Source organism: Ascaphus truei, chromosome 9 (genome assembly GCF_040206685.1).
Source record: "Ascaphus truei isolate aAscTru1 chromosome 9, aAscTru1.hap1, whole genome shotgun sequence".
Classification (NCBI taxonomy): Eukaryota; Metazoa; Chordata; class Amphibia; order Anura; family Ascaphidae; genus Ascaphus; species Ascaphus truei.
The window spans coordinates 61,040,311-61,067,294 of record NC_134491.1 but is presented as its reverse complement, the minus strand read 5'-3'; the positions used below and the strand labels follow the sequence as shown (position 1 = coordinate 61,067,294).

Sequence of the window (26,984 nt, the reverse complement as noted above, 5' to 3'; positions counted from 1 at the left end):
TTTAGTTTCAGGTCCGGGGACCCCCTGCCCCCCGACCTGAAACCAGTGCGGTTCAGCTCCCGAGACCCCCTGCACATCTACACTACTGCACCGACACACTTTATTCGAGCAAATACCCAGTATGTACCTGGCAGATACCTGGAATGCGCCGCTCCTCACCTCTGACAAGCCCCGTTGCGTTTGCCTTCCCAGCCTGGGTTCATGCCTGGCTGACGGGCGGCTGATCTGTTAAATGATAATGATTAGGATTTAATAGGCTGCAATGCTTCGCGTGTCTACCAGATGGCATAAATTCATGAATTGTAATGCAGTATATATATATATATATACTGTGCAGTATTGCAGCCAGCGGGAATAAAATGCTTCAATCCCTGCCTGGAAAATACCTCAATGCACTCGGGCAGAAAACAGTCACAAACCTCAATACACCCGGGTATACCCGAATTCGTGGGACTAGCCGAGCTCGAATAAAGTGTTGCGCCAGTGTAGGAATAAAAATGTATTTCAAATGTATTTATTTATTGCGGGGATGCTGTGTGTGATTATTTTTTATTGTGGGAAGTGGGGGTGGGTGAAGGGGTTTATAAATGTGAGTTTATAAATAAAATAAAGAATATTATTTCTAGGGGCCCTAGAACAGAAGTTCCCACGCCAATTGCGCGCTTATTGCTCTTTTTTTACAATGTTGCTGGTCTTGCGGCTTTGCAGTCTGGCAGCAAAAAGCAGTTTGTAGTACTGAGTGTGAGATAAATTAACCAGTTCTTTTATTTTATTTTATTTTTTTATTTATAAAAATATTTTACCAGGAAGTAATACATTGAGAGTTACCTCTCGTTTTCAAGTATGTCCTGGGCACAGAGTAAAACAAAATAATACATGGTTACAAATACAGTTACATAAATGAACAAGGTATACATTATATACAAGACATTGCATGCACAGTTAAAGAAAATATATATTATGAGCGTATGAAACAGTAACAGACCAGATTAAAGTGTGAGACAGCCTTAGATTTGAAAGAACTTAAGCTGGTGGTGGATATGAGTGTCTCTGGTAGGTTGTTCCAGTTTTGGGGTGCACGGAAGGAGAAGGAGGAACGTCCGGATACTTTGTTGAGTCTTGGGACCATGAATAGTCTTTTGGAGTCTGATCTCGGTGATAGGTATTGCTGAAGTCGCCACTAAAAACTTTTATTTACAAATACAGTACAATACAATGGTGAAACATTTCAAGTGAACAGCAATTCAAAACATCAACACACAATAATACATACAGTACTGTACAGTGCAAAACTGCAGCCTTTATTAAATGCTTCTACAGTGGGATGGTGCGCAACCAGCTCAGTCCTAGAGGGCAGCAAACAGGGCAGGTTTTCAGGGCCACATTGAAAACCGTGCAACACACAACAACATACAGTACAGTATCCTTTGTTTAAGTACAGCAGGAACTGTAGGGCAAAACATGTACTGTACAGCACAATACAGTTCAGCACAACATTACAGTATGGTCTCACTGAACGTCCTCCACATTGTCCATCCATGGCCGATTCCTTGCATGGCGCAAAACGCCATTAATGCAGTCTCTAACGCCTCTCATTACAGGATCTGTAACTGCATAAAAGCACCGCATTTCTTCCACAATTTGTAGCCTTAAATTGGCAGGAAGGGCCTTTTTTTGGCGATTCCCATCGTAGTTCACTTTGAACACCCACTCGCAGTACAACGAGTAGGGAACATGGTGCTTAAAAATGATCAAGGCATACTTGTGGGGTACACCAGCACTCATCACCCTATACTTCTCCCTGAGCCCCGGTGGCAAATCGCACAGGGTGATGTCGGGCACCGTTTCGATGCGAGCGGGTGTAGGAGGTCTTTTGGGAGCGGGTGTACTTGAGGCGACGGGCGATGGTAGGGTGTCTGGGAGGAAGCTTTCCTCCGGGCGTGGTCGCCGGGTTGTCTCCTGGCATGGTCTTGACGGGGTTGTCATGTCCTCCTCAATGTACATGTACATTACATCTTCTGGTGGGGGGGGTGCGCTTGGTGATGGACGGGGGCCGAAGGTACCATGCATCACATCCATGTCACCCTCCTGCTCCGGCGTCGGGGAAACAGGGGCATTAACACCGAGCAAACGATGTATACCCGCTATGTCAGCCTCTATCTTGTCCATCCGTTGCTCCACATGTAGCACCGACTCCAGAAGCAGATCTAGCTTTGCCAGCACAATAGAATTCCCGGGGAGATCCACACTTATCCCATTCAGGATCCGGTCTAATGAGCTGCTTGTGCATGGCATCTGGACATCTGGGGGGATGGGTGCAACGGAGGATGAGATGGGGGTTGCATGGAGAGAAGCGGCATCGATGGAGAGTGGAGCAGGTGACCTGGGGATACCCGATACAGGAGAAGCGGCAGCGATGGAGAGTGGAGGAGGTGGCCTGTGGATACCCGGTACAGGTGACCGTTGGATTTCCGGGCGAGAAGCAGAGTCGTCCAAGAGCAAAGGAGACAGTGACCCGTGGATTTCAGAGGCGGCAGCATCTTCGGATGGAACCGGACAAGATGTGGGTGGAGAAGCCGGGCTGAAGATTTCCGGGACAGCTACAGCAGAGTCGTCGAAGCATATGGGAGGAAGTGGTCTGCGGATTCGGTGGGATGGCTGCCATTCGTCTTGCGTACAGAGCACATCACCGTATTTCTTCTTCACATAATGAGGTTTACGTCTAGGAAAACCCTTAGCCTTTGGGGTCAGCAGGTTTTCTTTATTGGCCTTAGCCTGTCGCTTTGCCCTTGGCGTGGAAACGGCTGCTGCCTTTCGCTTTTTCAGCATGGCAGGCACGGCAGAGGTGAGTGTGTTCTTGCATCCATAGAACCGGGGATGCTCCATGGAAGCGGGTGGCACAATGCAGTACAGTATCTGAACAAGGGCAAGCTCAGATAAAGATCCTGGAGTGGTGGACTATGCAAAGTGTGCAACCTTTTATGCATGGCGGCCAGGTACAGGTGTTGAAAGTGGGCGTACTGTAATGTGAGTCATTAACGTATAAATACACCATCCATTTTGTGGATTCACTGCACATTGAATACACAGACTAAACATCGAATACACATTCTTGTGTTTGTATTTCTTTCTACTCGCAGCAATGCCTGTTAAGAAGATTTCAAAGGATCTCAGCATGAGCATTAAGGCGATGTACACGAGCGGAAACCGAATTACTGCTATCCAACGCTTGTTAGCTGCTTCTGGCCTCGTTGTGCCATCAAACACCGTGTGCTATCATGCACAAGGAAAAAACAGAGACCGCAAAAAGGCACCAAGGGTAACTAACGCGTAAGTATATTTATAAAACGTAACAAAAAAAAATATAGAAAACTGTAGTGTACATCTATATTTTTTGTGCAGCAGTATACACTTTTGGTATATTGCAATTCATCTTACAACGGAATATATATGATGTATATTTATTATGATATAACAACAGTATATTTATATAGTATATTTATATTACAACAGTATATACTGTATGTGTGGTCAATTTATATTTTTTGTGCAGCAGTATACACTTTTGGTATATTGCAATTCATCTTACAACGGAATATATATGATGTATATTTATTATGATATAACAACAGTATATTTATATAGTATATTTATATTACAACAGTATACAGTATACTGTATGTGTGGTCAATTTATATTTTTTGTGCAGCAGTATACACTTTTCGTACAGTATATTGCAATTCATCTTACAACGGAATATATATGATGTGTATTTATTATGATATAACAACAGTATATTTATATACTGTAGTATATTTATATTACAACAGTACTGTATACTGTATATTTTGTCTATTTATATTTATAGTACAGCAGTATACATTTTTTGTATATTTATATTTACTGTATATTACAACATTACATGTACAGTATACAGTATACATTTTATATTGCTGCATATTAATAAAACAATACAATTTCTTTGCATTGTAGGGAGACTACTCTTCTGGTGGACAGAATAAGTGAGGAGAATGATGAGAGGAGTGCATTAAGGGTTAAAAACACTCTGCAGGAAAAGCACAATCTGACTGTATCCGAGAGCAGCATAAAGAAGATGAGACGCAGAATTGGATGGAAATATGGACGTGTGAGGTTAGTACTGGACAGTACAGGAGGTACTGTAAAGTAAAAGTGTTGTTTTGCAAACTGTACTGCGCTGTGACGCAAATTTTTTTTATTCATTGTCATTACAGAGCGTACCCCATGATACGGGACGCAAACAAAATCAAAAGAGTGCTCCAGGCCCAGGCATGGATCGACAGCGGTGAGACTTTCCAGGATTGCATCTTCACTGATGAGTCTACTGTGTCGCTGGAGAGATTTGCAAGATTTGCGTTCCACAAAAAAGGCCGCATATCTTTGAAGCCGCGGCCAAAACACCCTGTGAAGCTGCATGTGTGGGGTGCCATCTCTAGGCGTGGACCGGGATGCATTGTCATCTTTGAAGGTACAATTTCTCAAATATAATGCCGCCTAATGCACGGTACTTGACTAGTGTTGCCTTACCGTATGCACTGTACTGTACTATTGAGCACTTTTCTTTTCTTGCTATAGGAATCATGAATAAAGCTTTCTTCCAAGACAACATTGTGCCCGCGATAGTGCGATACATCAGACGCGACTTTCCCAATGGTCACCGCTTCTACCAGGACAACGATCCCAAGCACACCGCGTCGACGGCGCATATCCTTGAGCGCGGCATCAACTGGGTGAAGACGCCAGCGGAGTAAGTGCAGTAGACCGTATCCCATTTTTGTTCCCCACTGTTTTTAGCTCTTAAACCAATTGTCCTTTCTTTCCAATCACAGATCGCCAGACTTCAATCCGATCGAAATGGTCTGGCATCAGCTGAAGGAATATATCCGTAAAGTGGCGAAACCCTCCAAAAAGGACGAGTTGTTGAAAGCCATACTGAGTTTTTGGAACAATGTACTCACCGTGGAACGATGCAATAAATATATAGACCATATTGCCACAGTGTTGCCCATTGTCATCGCGCGCAATGGGCAAGCATCAGGAAAGTAGTAGAGTGCTGTAGTATTGTAAGCACAGTATGATACAGGTAAGTATGGCACAGATTTTTTCTTTTCAGAGACAGCAGCAGCAGCCATAAGGTTACAGTACATAGCCATGGCACCAGCGGTTACAGTACAGTACATTGAATTTACTGTAACAGTAGTCAGAGTATACAGTAGTTCCAGTATACAGTAGTTTGACAGTACTACAGTAACTGCCTACTAACTGCTCCATTTTTTTCTTTACAGAGAAAGCTGCACCAGCCACCTACAGTAGTTCTGCCATAATACAGTACAGTATGCACATACTCTGCAGTACAGTAACTGAACTAAGTTTTTGTTTTCTTGTCGTTCCAGGAAAAAGGGTGCCCAAGGGGGAGGGGGGCGTTGTGTCCCGTCAAATCTGCTTGTGCAGTCAAATGTACAGTATATAAACAGCAGTAATGATGTACACAAAACCTCTCCTCTCTCAATGAACTACTGTACCGCAGACACAATGAGGATACTGTTATGAAGGAAAAAAGAACAGGACGGGTTATTTAACATTATACTGTACAATATTTATACTGTATATTTATATATTTTTATTCTAAAGGTATTCGAGAATGTACTGTATGAGGACCTGGTGACTTTCAACCCGCTCAGACCCACAGAACGGATTATTTCACATTACTGTATATATATTTTTATTCCAAAGGTATTAGAGAATGTACTGTATTTAATTTAGAAGAAGTGGCTGTTCTGAACAGTACAGTTACTGTAAGCAAACGGATGCACATCAGATTTACATTTCCAATTCGAGAGGGGATTTTTCCAAACCAGGCAGGCCTCAGGCCTCTAAGGGTTGTTGGAGGGGGATGGTGGGATCAGACGCTGGCCTCCTGCTGAATCTTGTTACCGTAGCCCGCCCAGAGGCAGATTAACAACACAATGGCAGAAGATTAGGGTTGAATGAGCCAGCCGATTGACGCTTGGCCAGGGAGGGATTTAAAACTCTAAGGGAGAGGGTGGGGTGGCTGAAATAGCTGGGATTGTACTGTCACAGTATTTCCAAAGGCAGGTCACCCTAATAATTGCATGAATAAACCCCCAAAGACAAGCCCCAAATACAGTACAGTATACTGTATACTGCATATACAGTGCAGAGCTGTATACTGTATTATAAATAAATAATCATACAGTACTGTATGTATTATTGTGTGTTGATGTTTTGAATTGCTATTCACTTGAAATGTTTCACCATTGTATTGTACTGTATTTGTAAATAAAAGTTTTTAGTGGCGACTTCAGCAATAAAAGAACTGGTTAATTTATCTCACAAACTGCTTTTTGCTGCCAGACTGCAAAGCCGCAAGACCAGCAACACTGTAAAAAAAGAGCAATGAGCACGCAATTGGCGTGGGAACTTCTGTTCTAGGGCCCCTAGAAATAATATTCTTTATTTTATTTATAAACTCACATTTATAAACCCCTTCACTCACCCCCGCTACCCACAATAAAGCGGGCACGGTGGGTTAACACCTCATAAAGGGGTCTGTATCTCGGGGGGCAGGGGGTCCCCGGACCTGAAACCAACGCGGTTCAGCTCCCGAGACCCCCTGCACATCTACACTAGGAATAAAAATGTATTTCAAATGTATTTATTTGTATTTATTTATTTAGATTTATTTATTTACAGTATGTATTGCGGGGATGCTGTGTGTGATTTTTTTTATTGTGGGTAGCGGGGGTGGGTGTGGTTATTTACACGGGATCCCCCTCCCCACATTTACATACAGTACACTGCACTCAGAAACACAGGCCAGGGAGATTTAACACAACATAGGGGAATGTTTTTTTACATAGATTGCAGGGAAGCTTAACGCACACAATAGGAGAGAATAGGGGAGGGGGTTTTACATAGATTACAGTGAAGGCAGGGAAGTTTAAAACAGAGTATTGGGGAGGGGGTTTTACAGTACATAGATTTTATTTTGGGTAGCGGGGATGGGTGAAGGGGGTGTTTGGCCCTTGGTGTGAGTTTAGGACTTGCGGTGGGGTTGCGGGTGCACTTAACCCCTTCACGACCGTAGCAGTTAATACCGCTACGGTCGTGAAGGGGTTAAGTGCACCCGCTACCCCCCCGCAAGCCCTAAACAACCACCGATGGGGCTAATACCCCCTTCACCCACCCCCACTACCCACAATAAAAAAAATTCACACACAGCAGCAGCAGCACAATTAATAAATAAATCTAAATAAATAAATAAATGAATATAAATAAATACATTTAAAATACATTTTTATTGATAGTGTAGATGTGCAGAGGGTCTCCGGAGCTGAACCTCTGTGGTTTTAGGTCTGGGGACCCCCTGCTCCCCGAGATACAGGCCCCTTTAGGGGGTGCCGGTATCCCTCTGCTTGGTTTACAGGCCGTGATCACGTGATCGGGCCCTTTAAACGCAGAGGGATACCGGCACCTCATAAAGGGGGCTGTATCTCGGGGAGCAGGGGGTCCCCCGACCTGAAACCAACGCGGTGCAGCTCCGGAGACCCCCTACACATCTACACTATAAATAAAAATGTATTTCAAATGTATTTATTTATAGTCATTTATTTATTTATTTAGATTTATTTATTTATTTTTTGGCAGCTGCTGTGTGTGTTGTTTATTGTGGGTAGCGGGGGTGGGTGAAGGGGGTATTAGCTCCAACGGTGGTTGTTTTAGGCTTGCGGGGGGGGGGGGGGGGGGTTCGCGGGAGTGGTTAACCCCTTCATGACCGTAGTGGTATTAACTGCTACGGTCGTGAAGGGGTTAAGTGCACCCGCAACCCCCCCGCAAGTCCTAAACTCACACCAAGGGCCAAATACCCCCTTCACCCACCCCCGCTACCCACAATAAAGCGGGCACAGTGGGTTAACCCCATCATTGCCTTAGCGGATATACGCTATGGTAATGAAGCAGCATTTCTGTATTTTTAATAATATTGAGCAGGAGCAGGGGGTCCCTGAGCATTAATTTCTGGCTCAGGGAACCCCCTGCTCACTGTACAATATTATTAAAATACAGAAATGCTGCTTCGTTACCATAGCACATAGCCGCTAAGGTAAAGAACGATTCTTTATTGATGTGTGTTTGATTTATACTGTACATGTGCAGAGGGTCTCCGGAGCAGAACCGCTGTGGTTTTAGGTCCGGGGACCCCCTGCTCCCAGAGATACAGGCCCCTTTAGGGGGTGCCGGTATCCCTCTGCTCTGCTTGGTTTACAGGCCGCGATCACGTGATCGGGACCTTTAAACGCAGAGGGATACCGGCACCTCATAAAGGGGTCTGTATCTCGGGAAGCAGGGGGTCGCCGGACCTGAAACCAGTGCGGTACAGCTCCCGAGACCCCCTGCACATCTACACTATAAATAAAAATGTATTTAAAATAATTTTTAATGTGCCGATGTTTGCGCAGAGAGAGAGCAGCGGATCTCTCTCTGCTGCAAACACATCTCGCCCCCGCCGGCCCATAGTATCATTTATGTATGTGCATATACAGTACTGTATGTGTACAGTACTGTATGTTAGGGGTTATAGGGGCTGTTGTTATACAGTATATATATATATATATGGTAGTTTATTGCGGGGGCAGTTGTTATTATACCAGTTATGGCAACATTTGCCGTGTCACCCCTCGCGCCCCTTGATTTATGTCCCGTAGACCCCGTGTACAGATACTTGGATTTCGGGGAGTATACAGTTTGAACACATAGATGCGCTATTATATCGGGCACAATTCTAGGTGAGTTTGTGGATCCTGCAGTGTCTGCATATACTTCAATATGTATTACTTCAATATGTATCTGTACACGGGGTCTACGGGACATAAATCAAGGGGCGCGAGGGGTGACACGGCAAATGTTGCCATTACTGGTATAATAACAACTGCCCCCGCAATAAACTACCAGAGTTTGAGACTAAGTGCAGCAATACACACCGAAGTGAACGCAGACATATTAGGATTAACTAACAAACCTAGATTCTAGCTCTAAACTACAGCGCTTCTATGTGTCCAGCGGTAATACACTGAGAAACATTTCCATAGGTATAGTGGACATTAACCCCATCACTGCTGAGACACAGTAATCGTGACCAGAATCAGGTAGCTATATACCATCAGTGCATATTTGCATCTGCACTAGGGTGATACTTACCCAGCCAGTCACATTGGAAAGTCAAGAATCCTCCATAAACTGTTGGTATATGCACGGCGGATTCCAACCGTGCACTCACTCATGGGACCACATACTGCCAGTGGAAACATTAGAGCAGAGGCATATAGCAATGAAGATCTAGGCATAGGGTGTGAAACATTTCAGCACCACTAGGTGTCACACTTGAGTGATCTACATCCACTTCAGGACATATACTGGTATACTTTAGATATATGCTAAACATCCAAGACATTACAGTGAATCAATACAAGCTACATATACTGTATATCTACATCTGCTGATGGGCCCAGAATAGTTCCTCTGGACCTACCTTTGTGACACAATTAGTGTCTTTTAACATAGTAAATACTAGTTCTTTAATATTTGCTATTTTTATTACACCATCACTAATTTGATTAATAAAAATTTTGGTAAACACAATTATTCATTTCCCCTGACCACATTTATTCTATAAGGTCTGCGGTGCGCCTACAAAGGGATTCTTTCTGTGTACCTCTTTAGATACACTCGTCATCAGCTGGGTAGCTTGCCCAGAAAGTATTTGAGGGTGAGACAGGAAAGGTGAACTTTGCGCCTAGACTCTAGTGATGACCAATCTAGTTCTTTGAGCATTTCGCAGTGATGTGTGTTGTAGTTGCATTGGAGAACAAAACGACAAATTGAATTGTAGAGGGTGTCAAGTTTGCTAAGGTGGATTTGAGGAGCCGAGCCATATACTATGTCTCCATAGTCAATAATTGGCATTAGCATCTGCTGTGCAATACGCTTTCTGACCAGGAGACTTAGGGAGGATTTGTTCCTGTAAAGTACCCCTAGTTTGGCATAGGTCTTGGTTGTCAGGGTATCAATGTGCATCCCGAATGTTAAGTGGGAGTCAAACCATAAGCCCAGGTATTTAAAACTAGTGACAGGTGTTAGGGTGGTGTTAGCGTTGGTTCTAATCAGGAGCTCAGTAACTGGAAGCTTTACAAATTTAGTCTTGGTCCCAAATACCATTGTTACAGTCTTGTCAGTGTTTAAAAACAGTTTGTTTTGGGAAATCCAGTTTTCGAGTCTCACAAAGTCAGACTGAAGTATGTGTTGAAGGTCAGAGAGGCTATGGCTGTGTGCATATAGGATTGTGTCATCTGCATACAAGTGTATTGAGGCTTCCTTACAAGCTGTGGGAAGATCATTAATGAACACTGAGAAGAGTAGGGGCCCCAGAACAGAGCCTTGCGGGACACCACAGGTGATATCCAGGGGGTTGGAGTTAGAGCCTGAGATGGACACATGTTGGGATCTTCCTGATAGGTAGGACTGAAACCAGTTTAAAGCATGTTTCCCTATTCCAGAGCTCTGGAGTGTGTTAAGCAGGATAACATGATCAACTGTGTCAAAAGCCTTTGCAAAATCTAGGAATACTGAACCAGTGAGTTGTCCCCGTTCCATTCCACACTGGATTTCATTGCAAACTTTTAGCAGGGTAGTTACGGTGGAGTGTTTGGGACAAAACCCAGACTGGAATTGGCTAGGGAAATTTGTCTTGGTGTAGAAATCGCTTAATTGAGTGGACACATTTTTCCATTACTTTGGATAGAATTGGGAGAAGTGAGATTGGCCTGTAGTTTGAGACAGTGTTTTTGTCCCCACTTTTGAAGATTGGGACAACTCTGGCAGTTTTCCAGGTCTTAGGGATATGGCCTGCAGACATAGGAGATAGGGATATGGCCTGCATAGGAGACAGTCATACATTTTCTTAAGTAAATGTCTCAACCAAACCTCATGACACAAAAAACACACGAAAACACAAAACATCATTGTGGCGGTAGGGAGGGTTTGGCCCGGGGTTAACGGGGTTACCCCCCAAGGGCCCCCCTCTAACGTCGCCAGGGAGACAAGGCGTTAACTGGGCTGAGGCCCAGAAATGTGATTTTACCCTTGTTATAACCTGTGAATGTATTCTTCCCTGTTCCATTGTAATGTCTGGGTTAATCAGTACCTGCATAACACACACACTGGGTCATCAGGGGTTAATTGTGTAAGCCCAGTGGGCTAGTTAATGCGTTATCTGTGTATTCCCTTTGCCTCATGGGCCTGCAACTGCCTGTGTCAGCGTGTAAGTGGATTGCCTTGTATGGGTGGCCTCTTATGAGGAATAGCTGCAGGACAGGGATGTCTGGAACATGAGGGGAATATTTTAACCTGTCTTGCCTGCCAGCAAGGTATTCTGAGCCTTGGGGTACAGCCTCCGGGTCACCCCCCAAGTACACCCATATTAAAAATATAACTTTGTCATAAGAGGGACATATATTTTGGATAAAGTGACTTGTTGCAGTTTTTGAAATACACAGGCAGAATGCTAATGGTGTGCTAATGTACAGGCAGAATGCCTGTCTTTGTAATGCGTAAGGAACCAAATGGTGCCTCATATGAGTATTCACTGGAAGTGTATATCAACAGAGAGGTGTGATACATCGCCCTGATCAATAGGTAACTCACCTAATTGGTTATGCGAAAAGCAAAAGCCCACTTCAAAAGGTTTTATTGATGGGGCCAGGGGGGGGGGCTACCCCCAACAGGATATCAAAAGTGAGTAACTTTATTAAATATAAGAATACTATGAGATGTCCTTGGCTGAACCGGCTAAGAATTACATAAGTGTATTGGCGAGAGTAAGCCGATCTTGGGGAGTCTAAACATTGAATATGTAACTGTTACGAAATGCCAGATATTAATATCTCTATTAATGTTCATATTACAATGTAATGATGGGTCTCTCTACGAGCGTCAGGTGTCCCAGAATGCAGTAATATATCTCACCTGACTGTGTGTATAACGGAACGGAAGTTATGCAATGATTTGCAGTAAATATGAAATATTGGTTGAGTCTGAGGAACCCCTGGGGTGATGAGCAGGAAAGGCTAGAATTTACAAACCTGATCATCAAAGACTATTGGGCTAATTGCTTATGCTTGGCCCAACGGACAAAAGGAATTAACCAGAGGAAGTGGAACTTTTCACACTGTCCACCCTGCTTCAAAGGGTTTGTTGATGGGGGGGCTACCCCAAGCTGGAAGTCCCAAAATGAGCTTCAAAAGCTTCCAAGGGACATTTGGTAGCCGTCTCGGCACCTAAGGTTACAGATAGAGGGACAAACGGTTTATAAACTGCTGTCCACCCATATATCCTTTGTCTTCGTTTGCTGAATGATTTCCTGATTGCTGGATGAAACTGCCAGTTCAGATGGGACTGTTTTCATTATTTTCATCTTTTACGTAAGTGTCTATATTTTGCCTGTTATTGTATAATCTGTTGTGTTCACCTTTATCAAGGAATAAATTATATTTATCATATCTAAGTCTCGTCCCAGTTCAAACCCAGGTATATATATATATTTATATATATAGTTTTTGGTGTACAATTACAGCCTGTCGCAAGCTCTCGTGACAGGCTTGTAATTAACTGGTGGCAGCGGTGGGATTGAACTGGACCTGGATTACAGTATTCTGCGGGGTACTGTGATCCAGTGGGAACTTGATGGTAATTGCAAGTTCCTGGGACTAAAGATATTGAACACACAGTGTACAACATATAACACAAGATATGGCACCTCCTCACTGTTCCCCTACTTGTGAGAAGCATTGCCTCCAGAACCAAAGTGCCGGCCATCCGTCTGACTGGAGCCGGGCACTGAGACCGGAGGAGTGCATCAAGTCGGCGCGGGGAGCAGCAGCCAGCAAGGCTGAGAGAGAGACAGCAATCGGTGAGCATGAAACCCGGCACGCTGAGCAAAGATCCACAGCTGCAGCTGCTGTAACCATCACACCGCCCGGAGAGCAGGGAAGGGACCCAGCTCCGGGACGGCAGAGACTTGTGGAGGGAGCGGGTGGTCTTGCACCAGGAGAGGTATTGGCCGTTGCGGCGGCCAGTCCATTTTACCCAGAATTGCTGGCCCTGATGTTTGCGCAGGGAGAGATGTCCCCAGCAGAGCGGCTCGAGCAGCTGAAGCTGGCGATGATCCGACCCACTTATCCCCTCCCAGAGCCCGGCACTCAAGCCTCGCCGCTCTGGACTCCGTTGCCCCTTGGTGGGGTTAGTCCACCGGCGGCGGAGAAGCTCTGGAATGAGCCCGGCGCTCAAGCAACTCCGCTCTGGACTCCGTTGCCCCTTGCTGGGGTTAGTCCACCGGTGGCGGAGAAGCACCGGCAGTTGCTGCGGCACTGCCAACCAATGGGCCACAATAATGCCCAGTGCCCTGACCGTGCGCGGTCAGGCGAAGAAGCCCCTCAGGGCCAACGCTCACGAGCTGCGGAAAAGATGACCCAGTTAGCGGCATCCTCTGATGGCTCCCGCCCAGCCGGGGCGACAACCCTCCTCGGGACGTCTCCTGGAGAACCTGGACGGGCTGCATCAGCAACAGTGGCGGAGAGCAGCGACCATCCACCTGATCCCGGCGGAGAACCAGCGGCGGCGGCAGAGAAGACGCCGCCACTCCGGCATCCTGCCGGCGGCAGTTTTATTCGGGGGGAGGGACAGGGGTTGCGGGAGGGGGTTATTTTACCAAGTTTGCATGGAGCTGTGTTCCTCCACAAAGACCTGGGACCCTTGTCCTGCACCGTTTTACCTGTACCCAACCCGGGCGCTGTTGCGGCAGCGGCCCGGTGCTGCCCAGCCCAGATGGGGCCGGCGGCGGCCGCTCCAGTCCCCCTGCAATTGGGACCAACGAAGGCGGCGGTCTCTGCGGGGACCAGCAAGGTAAGCCAGACCAAGTCGCAGACTGACTCTGACTTATGTTTCCCTATGACTGTACCCTGTTGTTTCACTCTAGGGGTGACTGGGGGGTGGCAGGAGATAGGGGCACCAGGGGAGGGGAAGGAAGGGCAGCTGGTAGGGCAGTCAGGATTCCCCATTACCTTGGCGGGGCAGCAAGGGGACTCTCAGTTAAGAGCCCCGCTGTTGCAGCCTTGCTCTGGGCTGGAGGTATCAGGGGTTGTGGCAAAGTTAGACCACCCCCGGATTACCTGCCAGCCAGGAGCTAAGGTGGGTGCATCTGCACCAGCAACCCTGAGCTCATCCCCGGTAATGGGGAGACAGTGTCAGGGAGATGGCCTCACTCAGGTGTCCCTAGGATCCAGGTTAGGATTAGTTAGGGAGAAACGGAGTGAGGGGAGGCTGCAGGTAGGTAGCCCGCATCAGTTACCAGGGGAGGGGAAGGAAGGGCAGCTTGTAGGGCCGCCAGGCTTCCCCATTACCTGGGCGGAGCAGCAAGGGGACTCTCAGTTAAGAGCCTCACTGTTGCAGCCTTGCTATGGGCTGGAGGTACCAGGGGTTGTGGCACAGTTAGACCACCCCCAGATTACCTGCCAGCCAGGAGCTAAGGTGGGTGCATCTGCACCAGCAACCCTGAGCTCACCTCCGGTAATGGGGGCACAGCTTCAGGGAGAGGGGCTAGCCCCGTTAGCACCCAGCTCTAGGGTAGGATCGCCTGGGAGAGGGTTGGGTGGGCCAGTGGGAACCGGGGAGGGAAGGCAGCAAGTGAGCCAGCCAGTTGTCCCCATTACCCTGGCAAAGCCTCAGGGGGTGTCTCAGATCAGCAACCCCCTGTTGCAGCCTAGCTATGGGCTGGGGGTATCATGGGCAGGGGCCAGTTTGCGCCACCCCAGAGATACCTGCCAGCCAAGAGCTGAGGCGGTTGCATCTGGAGAGATGCCCCTGGGCTCATCCCCGGTAATGGGGAGACAGTGTCAGGGAGAGGGCCTCACTCAGGTGTCCCTAGGACCCAGGTTAGGGTTAGCTAGGGAGAAGCGGAGTGAGGGGAGGCTGCAGGTAGGTAGCCCGCAGCAGATCTCAGTGAGAGAAGGAGGGCTAGTGGTAGCCAGGGAGGGAAAGCATCAGGTAGTGACGCTAGAGTTTCCCGTTACCCTGGCAGAGCCCCAGGGGGTTTCTCAGATCAGCAACCCCCTGTTGCAGCCTGGCTATGGGCTGGGGGTATCATGGGCAGTGGCCAGTTTTTGCCACCCCAGGGATACCTGCCAGCCAAGCGCTAAGGCGGTTGCATCTGGAGAGGTGCCCCTGAGCTCATCCCTGGTAAGGGGGAGACAAGGTGAGGGAGGTAGGTGCACTCAGGTAGTTCCAGGGTCTGGGGTAGGATTGCCCAGGGAGGAGAGGAGTGCAGGTGGGCTGCAGGGAGGTAAGCAGCAGGCTGAGGTGCTGGGCCTAGGGGAGGCTAGGCAGGGAGGCACCGTGGAGCAGGGGGAGATAGGAGGTCAGTGGGGTGTCAGGCAGCTGGCAGAAGCTAGGGATGGGCTAGGTAGGCAGAAAGTCCCTTGCTATGACAGGCCAGGAGTGACCCCCCTGACAGATTCCCCCGGGTCCCCAAAGGAAGGGCTGTGGGTAGATAGGCAGCCAGGGAGGAGAGTCAGGAGTATGGCGGAGCAGCTACAGGGTGACACAGAGCCAGGGCAGGTAGGGTCCCTACAGAATAGTGACATAACCCTGTCCCAGACTTGGTTGACAGGAAAGCGACGGTCTGTGCTGGATAGCTGGTCTCCTGCAGATGCAGAGACATGCCAGTCTCTGGGCAGTGTGCAGCCTGGACTGCACCGGGGCCCCTTCACCACGGACTTGGTTCCCAAGGCACTGGGTGGGGGGCAGAGGGAGGCAAAGGAGAATGCCCGGCTTTGCAGGAACTGGACTTTACAATCCACTGTGTACTGGTCAATGCTGGAGGACAATTTTGCCAGGCCAATCCCTCAGGACGTATTGAGTGCGTCAAGAGCGCCAGTGGTATCCCAGGGCCATGGGGAGGCCGCTGGGGTACCAGGGGCCCTTGAGCAGGGGAGGTGTGGCGGTAGGGAGGGTTTGGCCCGGGGTTAACGGGGTTACCCCCCAAGGGCCCCCCTCTAACGTCGCCAGGGAGACAAGGGGTTAACTGGGCTGAGGCCCAGAAATGTGATTTTACCCTTGTTATAACCTGTGAATGTATTCTTCCCTGTTCCATTGTAATGTCTGGGTTAATCAGTACCTGCATAACACACACACTGGGTCATCAGGGGTTAATTGTGTAAGCCCAGTGGGCTAGTTAATGCGTTATCTGTGTATTCCCTTTGCCTCATGGGCCTGCAACTGCCTGTGTCAGCGTGTAAGTGGATTGCCTTGTATGGGTGGCCTCTTATGAGGAATAGCTGCAGGACAGGGATGTCTGGAACATGAGGGGAATATTTTAACCTGTCTTGCCTGCCAGCAAGGTATTCTGAGCCTTGGGGTACAGCCTCCGGGTCACCCCCCAAGTACACCCATATTAAAAATATAACTTTGTCATAAGAGGGACATATATTTTGGATAAAGTGACTTGTTGCAGTTTTTGAAATACACAGGCAGAATGCTAATGGTGTGCTAATGTACAGGCAGAATGCCTGTCTTTGTAATGCGTAAGGAACCAAATGGTGCCTCATATGAGTATTCACTGGAAGTGTATATCAACAGAGAGGTGTGATACATTGCCCTGATCAATAGGTAACTGACCTAATTGGTTATGCGAAAAGCAAAAGCCCACTTCAAAAGGTTTTATTGATGGGGCCAGGGGGGGGGGGGGGGGGGCTACCCCCAACAGGATATCAAAAGTGAGTAACTTTATTAAATATAAGAATACTATGAGATGTCCTTGGCTGAACTGGCTAAGAATTACATAAGTGTATTGGCGAGAGTAAGCCGATCTTGGGGAGTCTAAACATTGAATATGTAACTGTTACGAAATGCCAGATATTAATATCTCTATTAATGTTCATATTACAATGTAATGATGGGTCTCTCTACGAGCGTCAGGTGTCCCAGAATGCAGTAATATATCTCACCTGACTGTGTGTATAACGGAACGGAAGTTATGCAATGATTTGCAGTAAATATGAAATTTTGGTTGAGTCTGAGGAACCCCTGGGGTGATGAGCAGGAAAGGCTAGAATTTACAAACCTGATCATCAAAGACTATTGGGCTAATTGCTTATGCTTGGCCCAACGGACAAAAGGAATTAACCAGAGGAAGTGGAACTTTTCACACTGTCCACCCTGCTTCAAAGGGTTTGTTGATGGGGGGGCTACCCCAAGCTGGAAGTCCCAAAATGAGCTTCAAAAGCTTCCAAGGGACATTTGGTAGCCGTCTCGGCACCTAAGGTTACAGATCGAGGGACAAACGGTTTATAAACTGCTGTCCACCCATATATCCTTTGTCTTCGTTTGCTGAATGATTTCCTGATTGCTGGATGAAACTGCCAGTTCAGATGGGACTGTTTTCATTATTTTCATCTTTTACGTAAGTGTCTATATTTTGCCTGTTATTGTATAATCTGTTGTGTTCACCTTTATCAAGGAATAAATTATATTTATCATATCTAAGTCTCGTCCCAGTTCAAACCCAGGTATATATATATATTTATATATATAGTTTTTGGTGTACAATTACAGCCTGTCGCAAGCTCTCGTGACAATCATGACAGATAGGGAGGAGGGGGGGGAGGCGGGCGGAGGCGAGCAATCTAGTTTTTGGGTCATGGTCCCTTTAGGGGACTCAGTTCTCCGCTTTTTCCACTTTTTCTCTGGCAGATTTTAGGCGTATTTTTGTTCTTAACCACTCGCTGCCCATCGCTAAACGGTGACTGAGTACCTAATACCGTGCAGATTCTAGCCCCAGGAATAATTCCTAATGATAGACTTGCACCCCTTGATCAAAAGAGAACGCATCTAATCCTATCAGAGCCAGACGGTAGTATTGCTCACTCATTGGATGTCCGTCTGGGCCAACCAATTTATTGCCCGCTCCAGCTAAATCCTGCGCAGGCTTGTTCAGCAGAAAGAGCCAGGGCCTCAACTGAATTTCGAGGTCCAAAATACTGTAGCCAATTCAGAATCTGCTACAGGGGGGCTATACGTGGGCAAGACCACAGCATTTGCAACAAGTCCGCCTGCTCTCCACATTGCTTGGGACACAAGGGGGAGTAACCAAGGACAAATTTAGATAATTTTACCGGAGCAAGATACCACCTCATCAGTACTTTATATGCGTTCTCCTTTAATGTTGTGCATTTAGAACTTTTGGACGCTGCATTAAATATCTCAAACCACTCCTCGTCATCCAATGTCAGACTCCCACAGGGCCATGAAACTTAGTTTCCATGCATAATCTTTACCTGAACTGATCACTTCTCTGTACATCCTAGAGGTTAGTCCCCACAGAGCATTCTGAATTTCGTCAGCAGGAGACGGGTCGTGTGCTTGGTGTAAAATGCCCGGATTTGGAGGTATCTAAAGAATTCTGTGTTAGGAATGTCTTTTTCTGACTTAATCTGCTCGAATGTCTTAATGGTGATTCTACCCTCCAAATCCTTCAATCTCCCCAACCCCTGTTGTATCCAAAATGTAAAAATTCCTACTTTTCAGCCCTGGAGCAAAGTCAGGGTTCCCGTATAGTGGGGAGTCATCAGGGAATGCCTAGAAGTCAGCGAGCATTTAAATTTGGAGGCCTCCCAGACCGCAAGTGAATTGAGCAGAGGACAGCGGCAAATTAAGTGCTTTGAGCCTAGTTTTGTGGTACCAGTTAAGTTCCAGTGGGGGGCATAGTTCCCTCTCAAGGGCCACCCACCTTCTCATATCAGGGTCTGGTGTGCCACTGAACAATTTGGCATAATTGAGTCGCTTTGTAGTACGAAAGCAAGCAAGGTACCGCTAACCCACCCACCTTCCTAGGCCTTTGCAAAGTTTTCATTTTAATACGTGGTTTCTTGTTTTTCCAGATAAATCTGAAATCTGCGTTTGTAAGGCCAAAATATCTGGGATAACTACAGGGATCGGAAGCATTTGAAACAGATATAAGATTCGGGGTAGAGGGTTCATTTTGACACTGTAGATTCTTCCAATCCACGAGATACCAAACGAGGACCACTCCCTTAGATCCCCTCTCAAGGACTGCAAGAGTCTTGAGTAATTTGCCTTATACAGTGATTTAACATTTGTTATATCCACCCCCAGATATTTGATAGCTTTGGGCTGCCAATTGAAATGAATCCCTATTATTTTTTCCATCTCTTTTGGAATATTCAAACTGTGGGCTTCTGAATTGGCTTGGTTAATTTTGAACCCTGATATTCTATTAAATTTACCTAGCAGACTGAAGAGGTTGGGCAGAGAGGTAGGAGATTGCGTTAGTGTCAAAATAACATCGTCCGCGTACAAAGCCACCATGTGGTTTTGTGACTGAATTTGGATTCCCACTATGTCCTGACTGCTCCTAATTTAAGTGGCTAGTGGCTCTATGCAGAGGGCAAACAACAAGGGCGAGAGCAGGCAGCCTTGTGCTACTTTTAATTTTGAAAAGCACGGAGGGAAAGTCCTGATGAAGGACCCTCGCAGCAGGATTGGTATATAAATGCATTGTCCCCAGGAATCTGACTTCGAACCCAAACGCCCCAAGCGTGGCATCTAGATATGGCCAGTCTATTCTGTCAAAGGCTTTTTCCGCATCTAAGCTTAACACTAGCCCCTGGATCGTGTTGGTGTTAATAAATTCCATTACATGAACAATTCTCGTAGTATTGTCGGCCGCTTGTCTATTTTGGATAAATCCTGGCTGATCTGGATGAATCAGCCAGCCTCGGCAAAATAAAGCACAATCTGTTGACTAGCTAAGACAATTAGTAGGGTCCTTCCCCTTTTTGTGAATTAACGAGATGGACGCCTGCAGCATCTGATCTGGGAATGCAGCCCCCGCCAGGACTGAGTTGAACATCCATAGCATATGGAGGGCTAGAATCCCAATAATTTTTTTGTAATGGAGTTTAGAAAACCCGTCTGGGCCTGGTGCCTTAGATCAGCGGTGCGCAATCTGTGGGGCGCGACCCCCAGGGGGGGCGCGAGACTGCCGACGGGGGGCGCGGGGTTTACAGAGGCCCCGCGCTTCCCGAAGGCACTTAAATTAAGTGCCGGGGGAGCTGCAGAGCCTCTGTAAACCATACTTACCCGTGGCTCCGGCGGCTTCCTCCCGGCGTCGCCATGGCAACGCGGCGTCAAAATGACGCTGCGAGGTCATGTGATGTCACGTTGCTATGGCAACGTGACGTCATTACGCCGGTGCGAGGGTAAGTTGGGGTTGGGGGGGGGCGCGGGAGTGAGGGGACAGCCGGCAGGGGGGCGCAGGGAAAAAAGTTTGCGCCCCCCTGCCTTAGATGATTTAAGATTCTTAAAGACTTCACGCTAGAAGTAGAGGTAGTAATGTAAACTCTCTCTCTCTCTCCAACCTGCCCAATTTCACTCAATGGATGTCCGTCTGGGTCAAGCATGGCGACCAGACTTTCTGGAAATTTGGGCCAGTTTCGTTAACTACTCATCAACTTCTCCGTCTGGCAGACAAGCCAAATTGTGTTCCGAGTCTCGTCAATGGATAGAATTGTGATTTGGTTCCACAATGCTGCGATCTTGCACCTCGTGGCTGTTGCTAAATGTGCTAAATCTGCCAAGAATCTCTCCAGTACTTTGCTGGTATTTACATTATGTATCACCTTCTCCCCATCATACAGTTTCTCATAATATGCATTAAAACTCTTCCACAATGCGGTCCTAATGGAAAGGATATTATAATTTGGTTGCCTACTGCGGAGATTGTTAGCTAGCATGGTATCTGGCTTGTTAGCTTTTTCAAAGAATTTCCTCTTTGACCAACTCAGTGTTTTCTCAGCCTGGGAGGTAAGGAGCAAGTTAAGCTCAATTCTTACATATTTTAACTCCTGTAGGGTCTTCTCTTCGCCCTGTCTGCTATGTAGGACAAAGAGCTCGTGAAGCTTTGTTTTTAACTGGGTTAATTTTGCGTCTCTTTTCTTTTTCCTACCTGCCGCTATATTAATGAAAGTGCCTCTGAGTAGCTTTATGTGTGTGACAGTGAAGGGGTTAACCATGCTCACTAAAGAAAGGTTAAGCCTCCTTGTTACCCCTGATCCGTGTGGTGTTGAGGTCCTAGAGTGTCAGCTCTTGGAACCAGTTGTAAGAAATGCATTACTGTGACTGTGCAAATTATGCAACATTAAAGATTTTTGTGTGTTTTGCCTCTCGGGTGCTGGGACCAGGAGATTTCTAGGCTGTAAATTTCAGGATGGGTTTGCCAGAGAAAGTCTTCACAGAATGTGTCTATGTATCGGGGTTCTGGAGTTACAGGATTTCCCAAAAGTTGAATCCAGGAATCGAGTGAGATTCTGAGATACAGCCAAGCACATTACTCTGGGCAAACTACGACCCTAATACATTCTTGCAACTCACCGTCAGGATTCCTTCTGCAGCATAATCCAGACAAGGTAAATGGGGCATGAAGGGGTTAATGTATACCTGCAACCATACAGGGGATCCCAAGTATACAGGGGGGTGCCCCACTACATGCCCATGTACAGGGGGTTCAGGGGATGCTCCAGCTATATGATAAAGCCAAGAGGGATTTTTGTGAGTAAAAAGTTTAAAAGTTATTTCTAGAGTGTGCCAAGTGTAGGCAATACATACCCTCAATCTGTGGGATTTCCCAGTCATGGATTCCGAGGGACCAGATGGCTACCAAGCTTGGTGCCTATGGGTCCATTCAGAGTCTGGACTTGAAAGCTTCAGGGATGCCAAGGTGTTAGAACAGGAGGGGTACTGCAGTACTGCTTGAGTACCCGCATCCTGGGCTAACACAGGGCTATCCGGAGCCTGGATAGCGGGAGGGCTCAGTGTAACGCTCGTGCTGCTCGCAAACCTGACAAGACCCCGGTACTGAGGTGGAGAAGGGAGAACCCACACACCCGCAGCAACTGGGGCGAGCCCGGATTGTGGTACGGAGCGAAGCCGGGTCTTGGGCTGTAGAGAAAGATTAGTGGGGTACTTGCCGGACCTTGGGTTCCAGAGGGTAGCGTAGTCGAGTCCGTAAGCCAATGTTCTGGGAGCAGAGAGAGCCGCGTAGTGAGTGTCCGTTTGCCGAGTCCGAGGAGAAGATAGGCAAGCATAGTCCTGTGTCCGTTTGCCGAGTCCGAGGGGTGGAGAGGGAAGCGTAGTTGAGTCCGAAGTCAGAGGTCCAAATCCAGAGAGGGTACGTAGCCAGGCCAGGTCAGTAACAAGGAGACTAGAAAACACAAGAGAGCCAAGAGACAACCAGACAGCACTGAGCTACAGAAGATTATGCTGAGCGCTGACTGAACGTGGGGACAGGAAATAAAAGGAGAGCAGAGGCCAATGGGAGAGGAGCAGGGGCGCGTACCCAGAGCAGCAGGGATAGGACAAGCGACCAGGGGAAGAATTATGCCTGGTTGCGCTGCTGGCGTACGTTGTGCGGTGTCCCGCGATGGCTGGGGGCGGGGACAGATGCAGGAAGACACCCACAAGAAGTGCGGGTCCGCGCGCCCTGTAATGCTGTTGGGCTGACACGCGCGACCCAGGCCGACGTGGGGAAGGATGGAGTGCCCGTGCCGGAGCGGGAGGGAAGAGAGAGGTAGTGGCGGCTGTGGGAACCGGGGTGAGTGAGGAGGGGGCACGTAGTGCAGGACGTGCCCCCCGATCCCTTACACTACCCCCCCCCTAGCGTGGAGTTGTTGTCGTGAAACCCAAGAACGCTCCTCTGGTCCGTATCCTTTCCAGTGGACCAGGAATTGAACTTTGCCTCTAGAGACTCGTGAGTCAATGATCGAAATTCGCTCTAACTCTTGTTGTCCTTGTACTGTGACTGGGGGAGGTCCATAGTGATGAGGAAAACAGGCATTTTGGATAAAAGGTTTTAAGAGGGAGACATGGAATACCGCCGGAATTTTCATGGAAGGCGGAAGGAGAAGACGATATGCCACAGGGTTTACTTGTTCCAGAATAGGGAAAGGACTAAGAAACCTTGGAGCTAGCTTCGGGGAAGGCGTCTTCAGCCTGATATTCCTCAAGGACAGCCAGACCTTATCTCCAGGTTTATACTTGCACTCTTGTTGACGAAGACGGTCCGCCTGTCTCTTCTGTCTCTGGACTGATTCCTGAAGTGTCCTCAGAATCCTTCTCCAGGAGACTTGGAGAGTGGTTATCCTGGAATCGGCAGCGGGGACTCCAGAGGTGGGGGAGGAAATGGGAAGACAATCAGGGTTGGACCGGCGCTCATAAGTAAACATCAGTAAATCAGCCTGAATTTAAAAACAACAAGCTTGACAAAGTGGCCAGGGGGCTTGAAACATGCAGTCTACAGCAATGTGTGTCTGCCTTTGTATTCCTCTGGATGTGGAGACTTAACCAAACAATTATTTTCCTGTATCACTGATGAACACATTAAACCGAGGCAATTCGTAAGCAGCACATCTGAGCGAGTTCCTCTTATTGTATTTATCCCTTTTTTCTGTTTTTGTATACATGCTGTTTTTAATTTATACTGATTTACATGTGTTAAATTGTGAGTGCAGGTCTAACGCTGAATTTTAAGTCATCGACTGAGCCACCTGTGCTGAAGCAGGGATATCCTTAAAACCTGACCTGTTGGTGACCCTTGAGGACTGGAGTTTGCCACTCGATCTAATTGCTCATTATGTAGGGGTGATCGCATTTAACGCTATCTTACAAGACTCCTCCCATTCCGTTCCATGATCAGTACCGGAACGATCAGGTGACCGACCACGAGTGGCAGAGGGGCCAAGGCACTAAAAGCATTAACCCCTCTTTCCAACCCCCACAAAAACAACCGGTGACCCCATGTTCCCGAAATATGACAAAACGACAAACATGGCCATTGGATCACTAATAGAAATCTGCAGAGTTAATGGTGCAGCTTTTTATTGGCTGCCGTTGATCGAGCAGGACAGATATTTTCTGTCTAGGAGGAAACTTTATTTCCTGCACCAACCCTCAAGCAGGAGTAATATCTGCGAAATCAGGGGGGTCCCCAGAACTACTTGAAACGACCCCTTGATTCAGGTAATTAATACCCCGCTCCCAGAGAAACGCACAGACAACAGCAATATTTGACTTACCGCGAGTACCAGAGATGAGAGCCACGAAGTATAGGAGGACAAATGCAGAGTGGCTTGTGACGGAGTGGGACAGTGGGGACATCATAATGAATCCTGCAGGAGAGGGACGACAAGACTGAAAGTGACTGACTGGTCCAAATACTAGCAAAGACATAGCCTATTGTGAAACAGAAATATGACCCAGCACGTCTAACCGTGCAGAAATTCTTCTCCAAAGACCATTATCAGGACCCCCAGCCCCAATGACATAATACTGTTTGCCCCTAATATCCTCTGTGTCAAACCTTTTCTAAACACCAACAGCACATTTCTTATTGTAGTTTGGTGGCTGCCAGTTGGTTCCTAATTACAGGGCAGGGAGGAGAGAGCAAAATCATTTCAAAAGATCTTTATGACTTGGTGACAGCTTTAAGTTCTATAAGAAGGTGATGTTGGAGGCTGAGAGAATATAGATTATACACAGCATCACCATGTAATGCATCAATAAACTGAACACTTCCTACATATTCAGAAAATAAAATCTGTCAGTAAAAATAAATTCTTCATCAGCAACAAAAGGCCCAAGACAGCCCTTAAAAAAATCCTACAATTAATTTTTATATAAAAAAAATGCCAATAAAATTCAGTTAATAATCAGACGAGAGGTGATAAGACAATGTTTGAGCTTCAAGCCCAAACACCTTAAAAAGCTGCCTTATCTGTGCTGTAAAGAGTATCTTTACTTTTGATAACAGGACGTATGCAATATACAACGTTTAATGTTCACCTCCATTGGGAGGTAAAACTATCCTTAGAAAACCCAACGCTGCTTCACCAAGAGTATCCCCCTTGCAATGCTCTGTCTGGTTCTTCGCGTATACAGTACACATGGAAGGGTATGGGTGCAGACAGGCGGCCCATCTAGAGAAGGATAGTGACTACTTCTTTACTACTGCTTTAGTAACAAGCCAATTACAAAAGCTTCATCACAGGTCCTATGGGAATGCTGTACTTGCTCAGTTTGCTGTACTTTATCCTCCGCGAACGATCATTATTTAAATAAAAAATAACCTTAAGGGGGCACACCGCAATACTTTACAAATCAATTTAAAAGCAACTAAAATTATACCTAGAAAATTAGACAAGACATAAGACAGGAAAAGTCAGAATGTATATACAGTATGTCTTTATTTATATAGCGCCATTAATGTACATAGTGCTTCACAGCAGTAATACACGTGACAATCATATAAATAACAAATAATACATAATGGGAAGAAGTGCTTCAGGCATAAAAGTAAAATTTAGGAAAAGAAGTCTCTGCTCCATAGAATCTAATTGTTAGGTAGGAAGAACGTACAGTGACAGTAGCAGGGCGTATATCACAAACCCTCCTGCCTATATGCTGCAAGAACCACCCACTTAATCTATAATATAAATGATCTTTGTTTATGAGGCACCCCATCTGTATCAAAAAAGTTATGTCCGTCAAAGTTCCTATCAAATTCAAATTTTCATAGTGATAAATTTCTCTCAAATTCATCCCATTCACCTCATAATCTATGCGGTAAAAAAATAAATCCACAGATCTCATTGATCTGCGGCGTCGCCCCATTATTTCAGAACGTGGCTCATTATGCCAACCTCTGTCTCAGTATCTAGACTTTGCGCTTCAGCCACTAGTATTACAACCAACTAGCTACTTGAAGGATACGACAGCCTTTCTGAATAAAATCTAATATCTCTAACAAACTGTAGGATCCATCCCTCATTCAGAGGTATTGAAGATTGCTCCAAAGTACTGGTTACAATATGTAGATTATGATGACCTTCCAATGAAATGTTGGAATTAAGTTTAGTACCAAACGGTAATTTCAAATTCGAATGTGACCCGTGCCTTTGAATGATCTTCCGAACACCATACATACGCTTCACCATTAATTATAATATTGGTATCAACTACCTTGATGTCTTAAATTGAGAAATTCTATTCTCATTTATACACCATACCCACAGACCGCAATACTTTACGCTCCTAGTTTCCACCCAGAGCCCTTGAAAAAGGGACTTCCCTCCTCAAATTGTAAGAATGGTGGGTTAAAAAATAAATAAAAAAGTGCACATTCAACAGGAGCGCATTATTGATACCTAAAAGAGAAAAATCTTGATGGGATTGCAATTCATATCAAAGTGTTCCAATATTGAAACAGTGTTTAATAAAAAAAAAATTAAAAATACAACAATGAAACACTGGACAATCCTAGGGCCTGACGCTAACACAAAGACCACTCTTTAGCTACAAGAGAAATACAAAAATTTGAAAGACCTTCTGGTTCAAGGTGATCCCACTGACATATGTCCCACTCTTTCCTCAAAGCCACATGAGCCCATTAAAGCTGCAGTTCAGTCAATATCCTGCATGTGTTTTTTTTTTTTAATAAATCAGTTCTGTAGTAAGAAAAAATACTTTTAGCATTTTCTGTTTTTAAAAAAACAACTTTGAAAGACCAATTTTATTGTATTCTATTTTAACAACCATTTGCTAAGGCACTGCCCCTTCATGTCCTGTCACAACCCCTGACACACCCCTTTGTCAGCCCTGCCCTCCCTCTTGCACATGTCAGTGCAGGAGTGCTCATGAATATTCATGAGCTACCACTGACTGACAGAAGCAGATGAAAAACATATCTCATATCTAAAGATGTTGCCAAATTTCACCGATCAATACATGGAGAACGAATTGACTGGCAG

General features: G+C 46.4%; 1 protein-coding gene across 6 annotated transcripts in view; it reads right to left on the bottom strand.

The window, feature by feature from the left end:
• The window catches only part of LOC142503149 (membrane cofactor protein-like), a 58,023-nt gene that overhangs the window by 26,410 nt on the left and 4,629 nt on the right, over positions 1–26,984 (bottom strand). For 5 of the 6 annotated variants that reach the window (XR_012803948.1, XR_012803949.1, XM_075615220.1 and 2 more), the window contains exon 2: positions 24,255–24,347. Coding sequence is in view for 4 of the 6 variants with exons in the window: in XM_075615220.1 (XP_075471335.1) it covers positions 24,255–24,347 (93 nt within the window). In the remaining 2 variants the exon portion in view is untranslated. Of the gene's footprint in view, positions 1–21,792; positions 22,385–23,139; positions 23,342–24,254; positions 24,348–26,984 lie in introns of those variants that run through there. The other variant, XM_075615222.1, reaches the window with a different exon arrangement.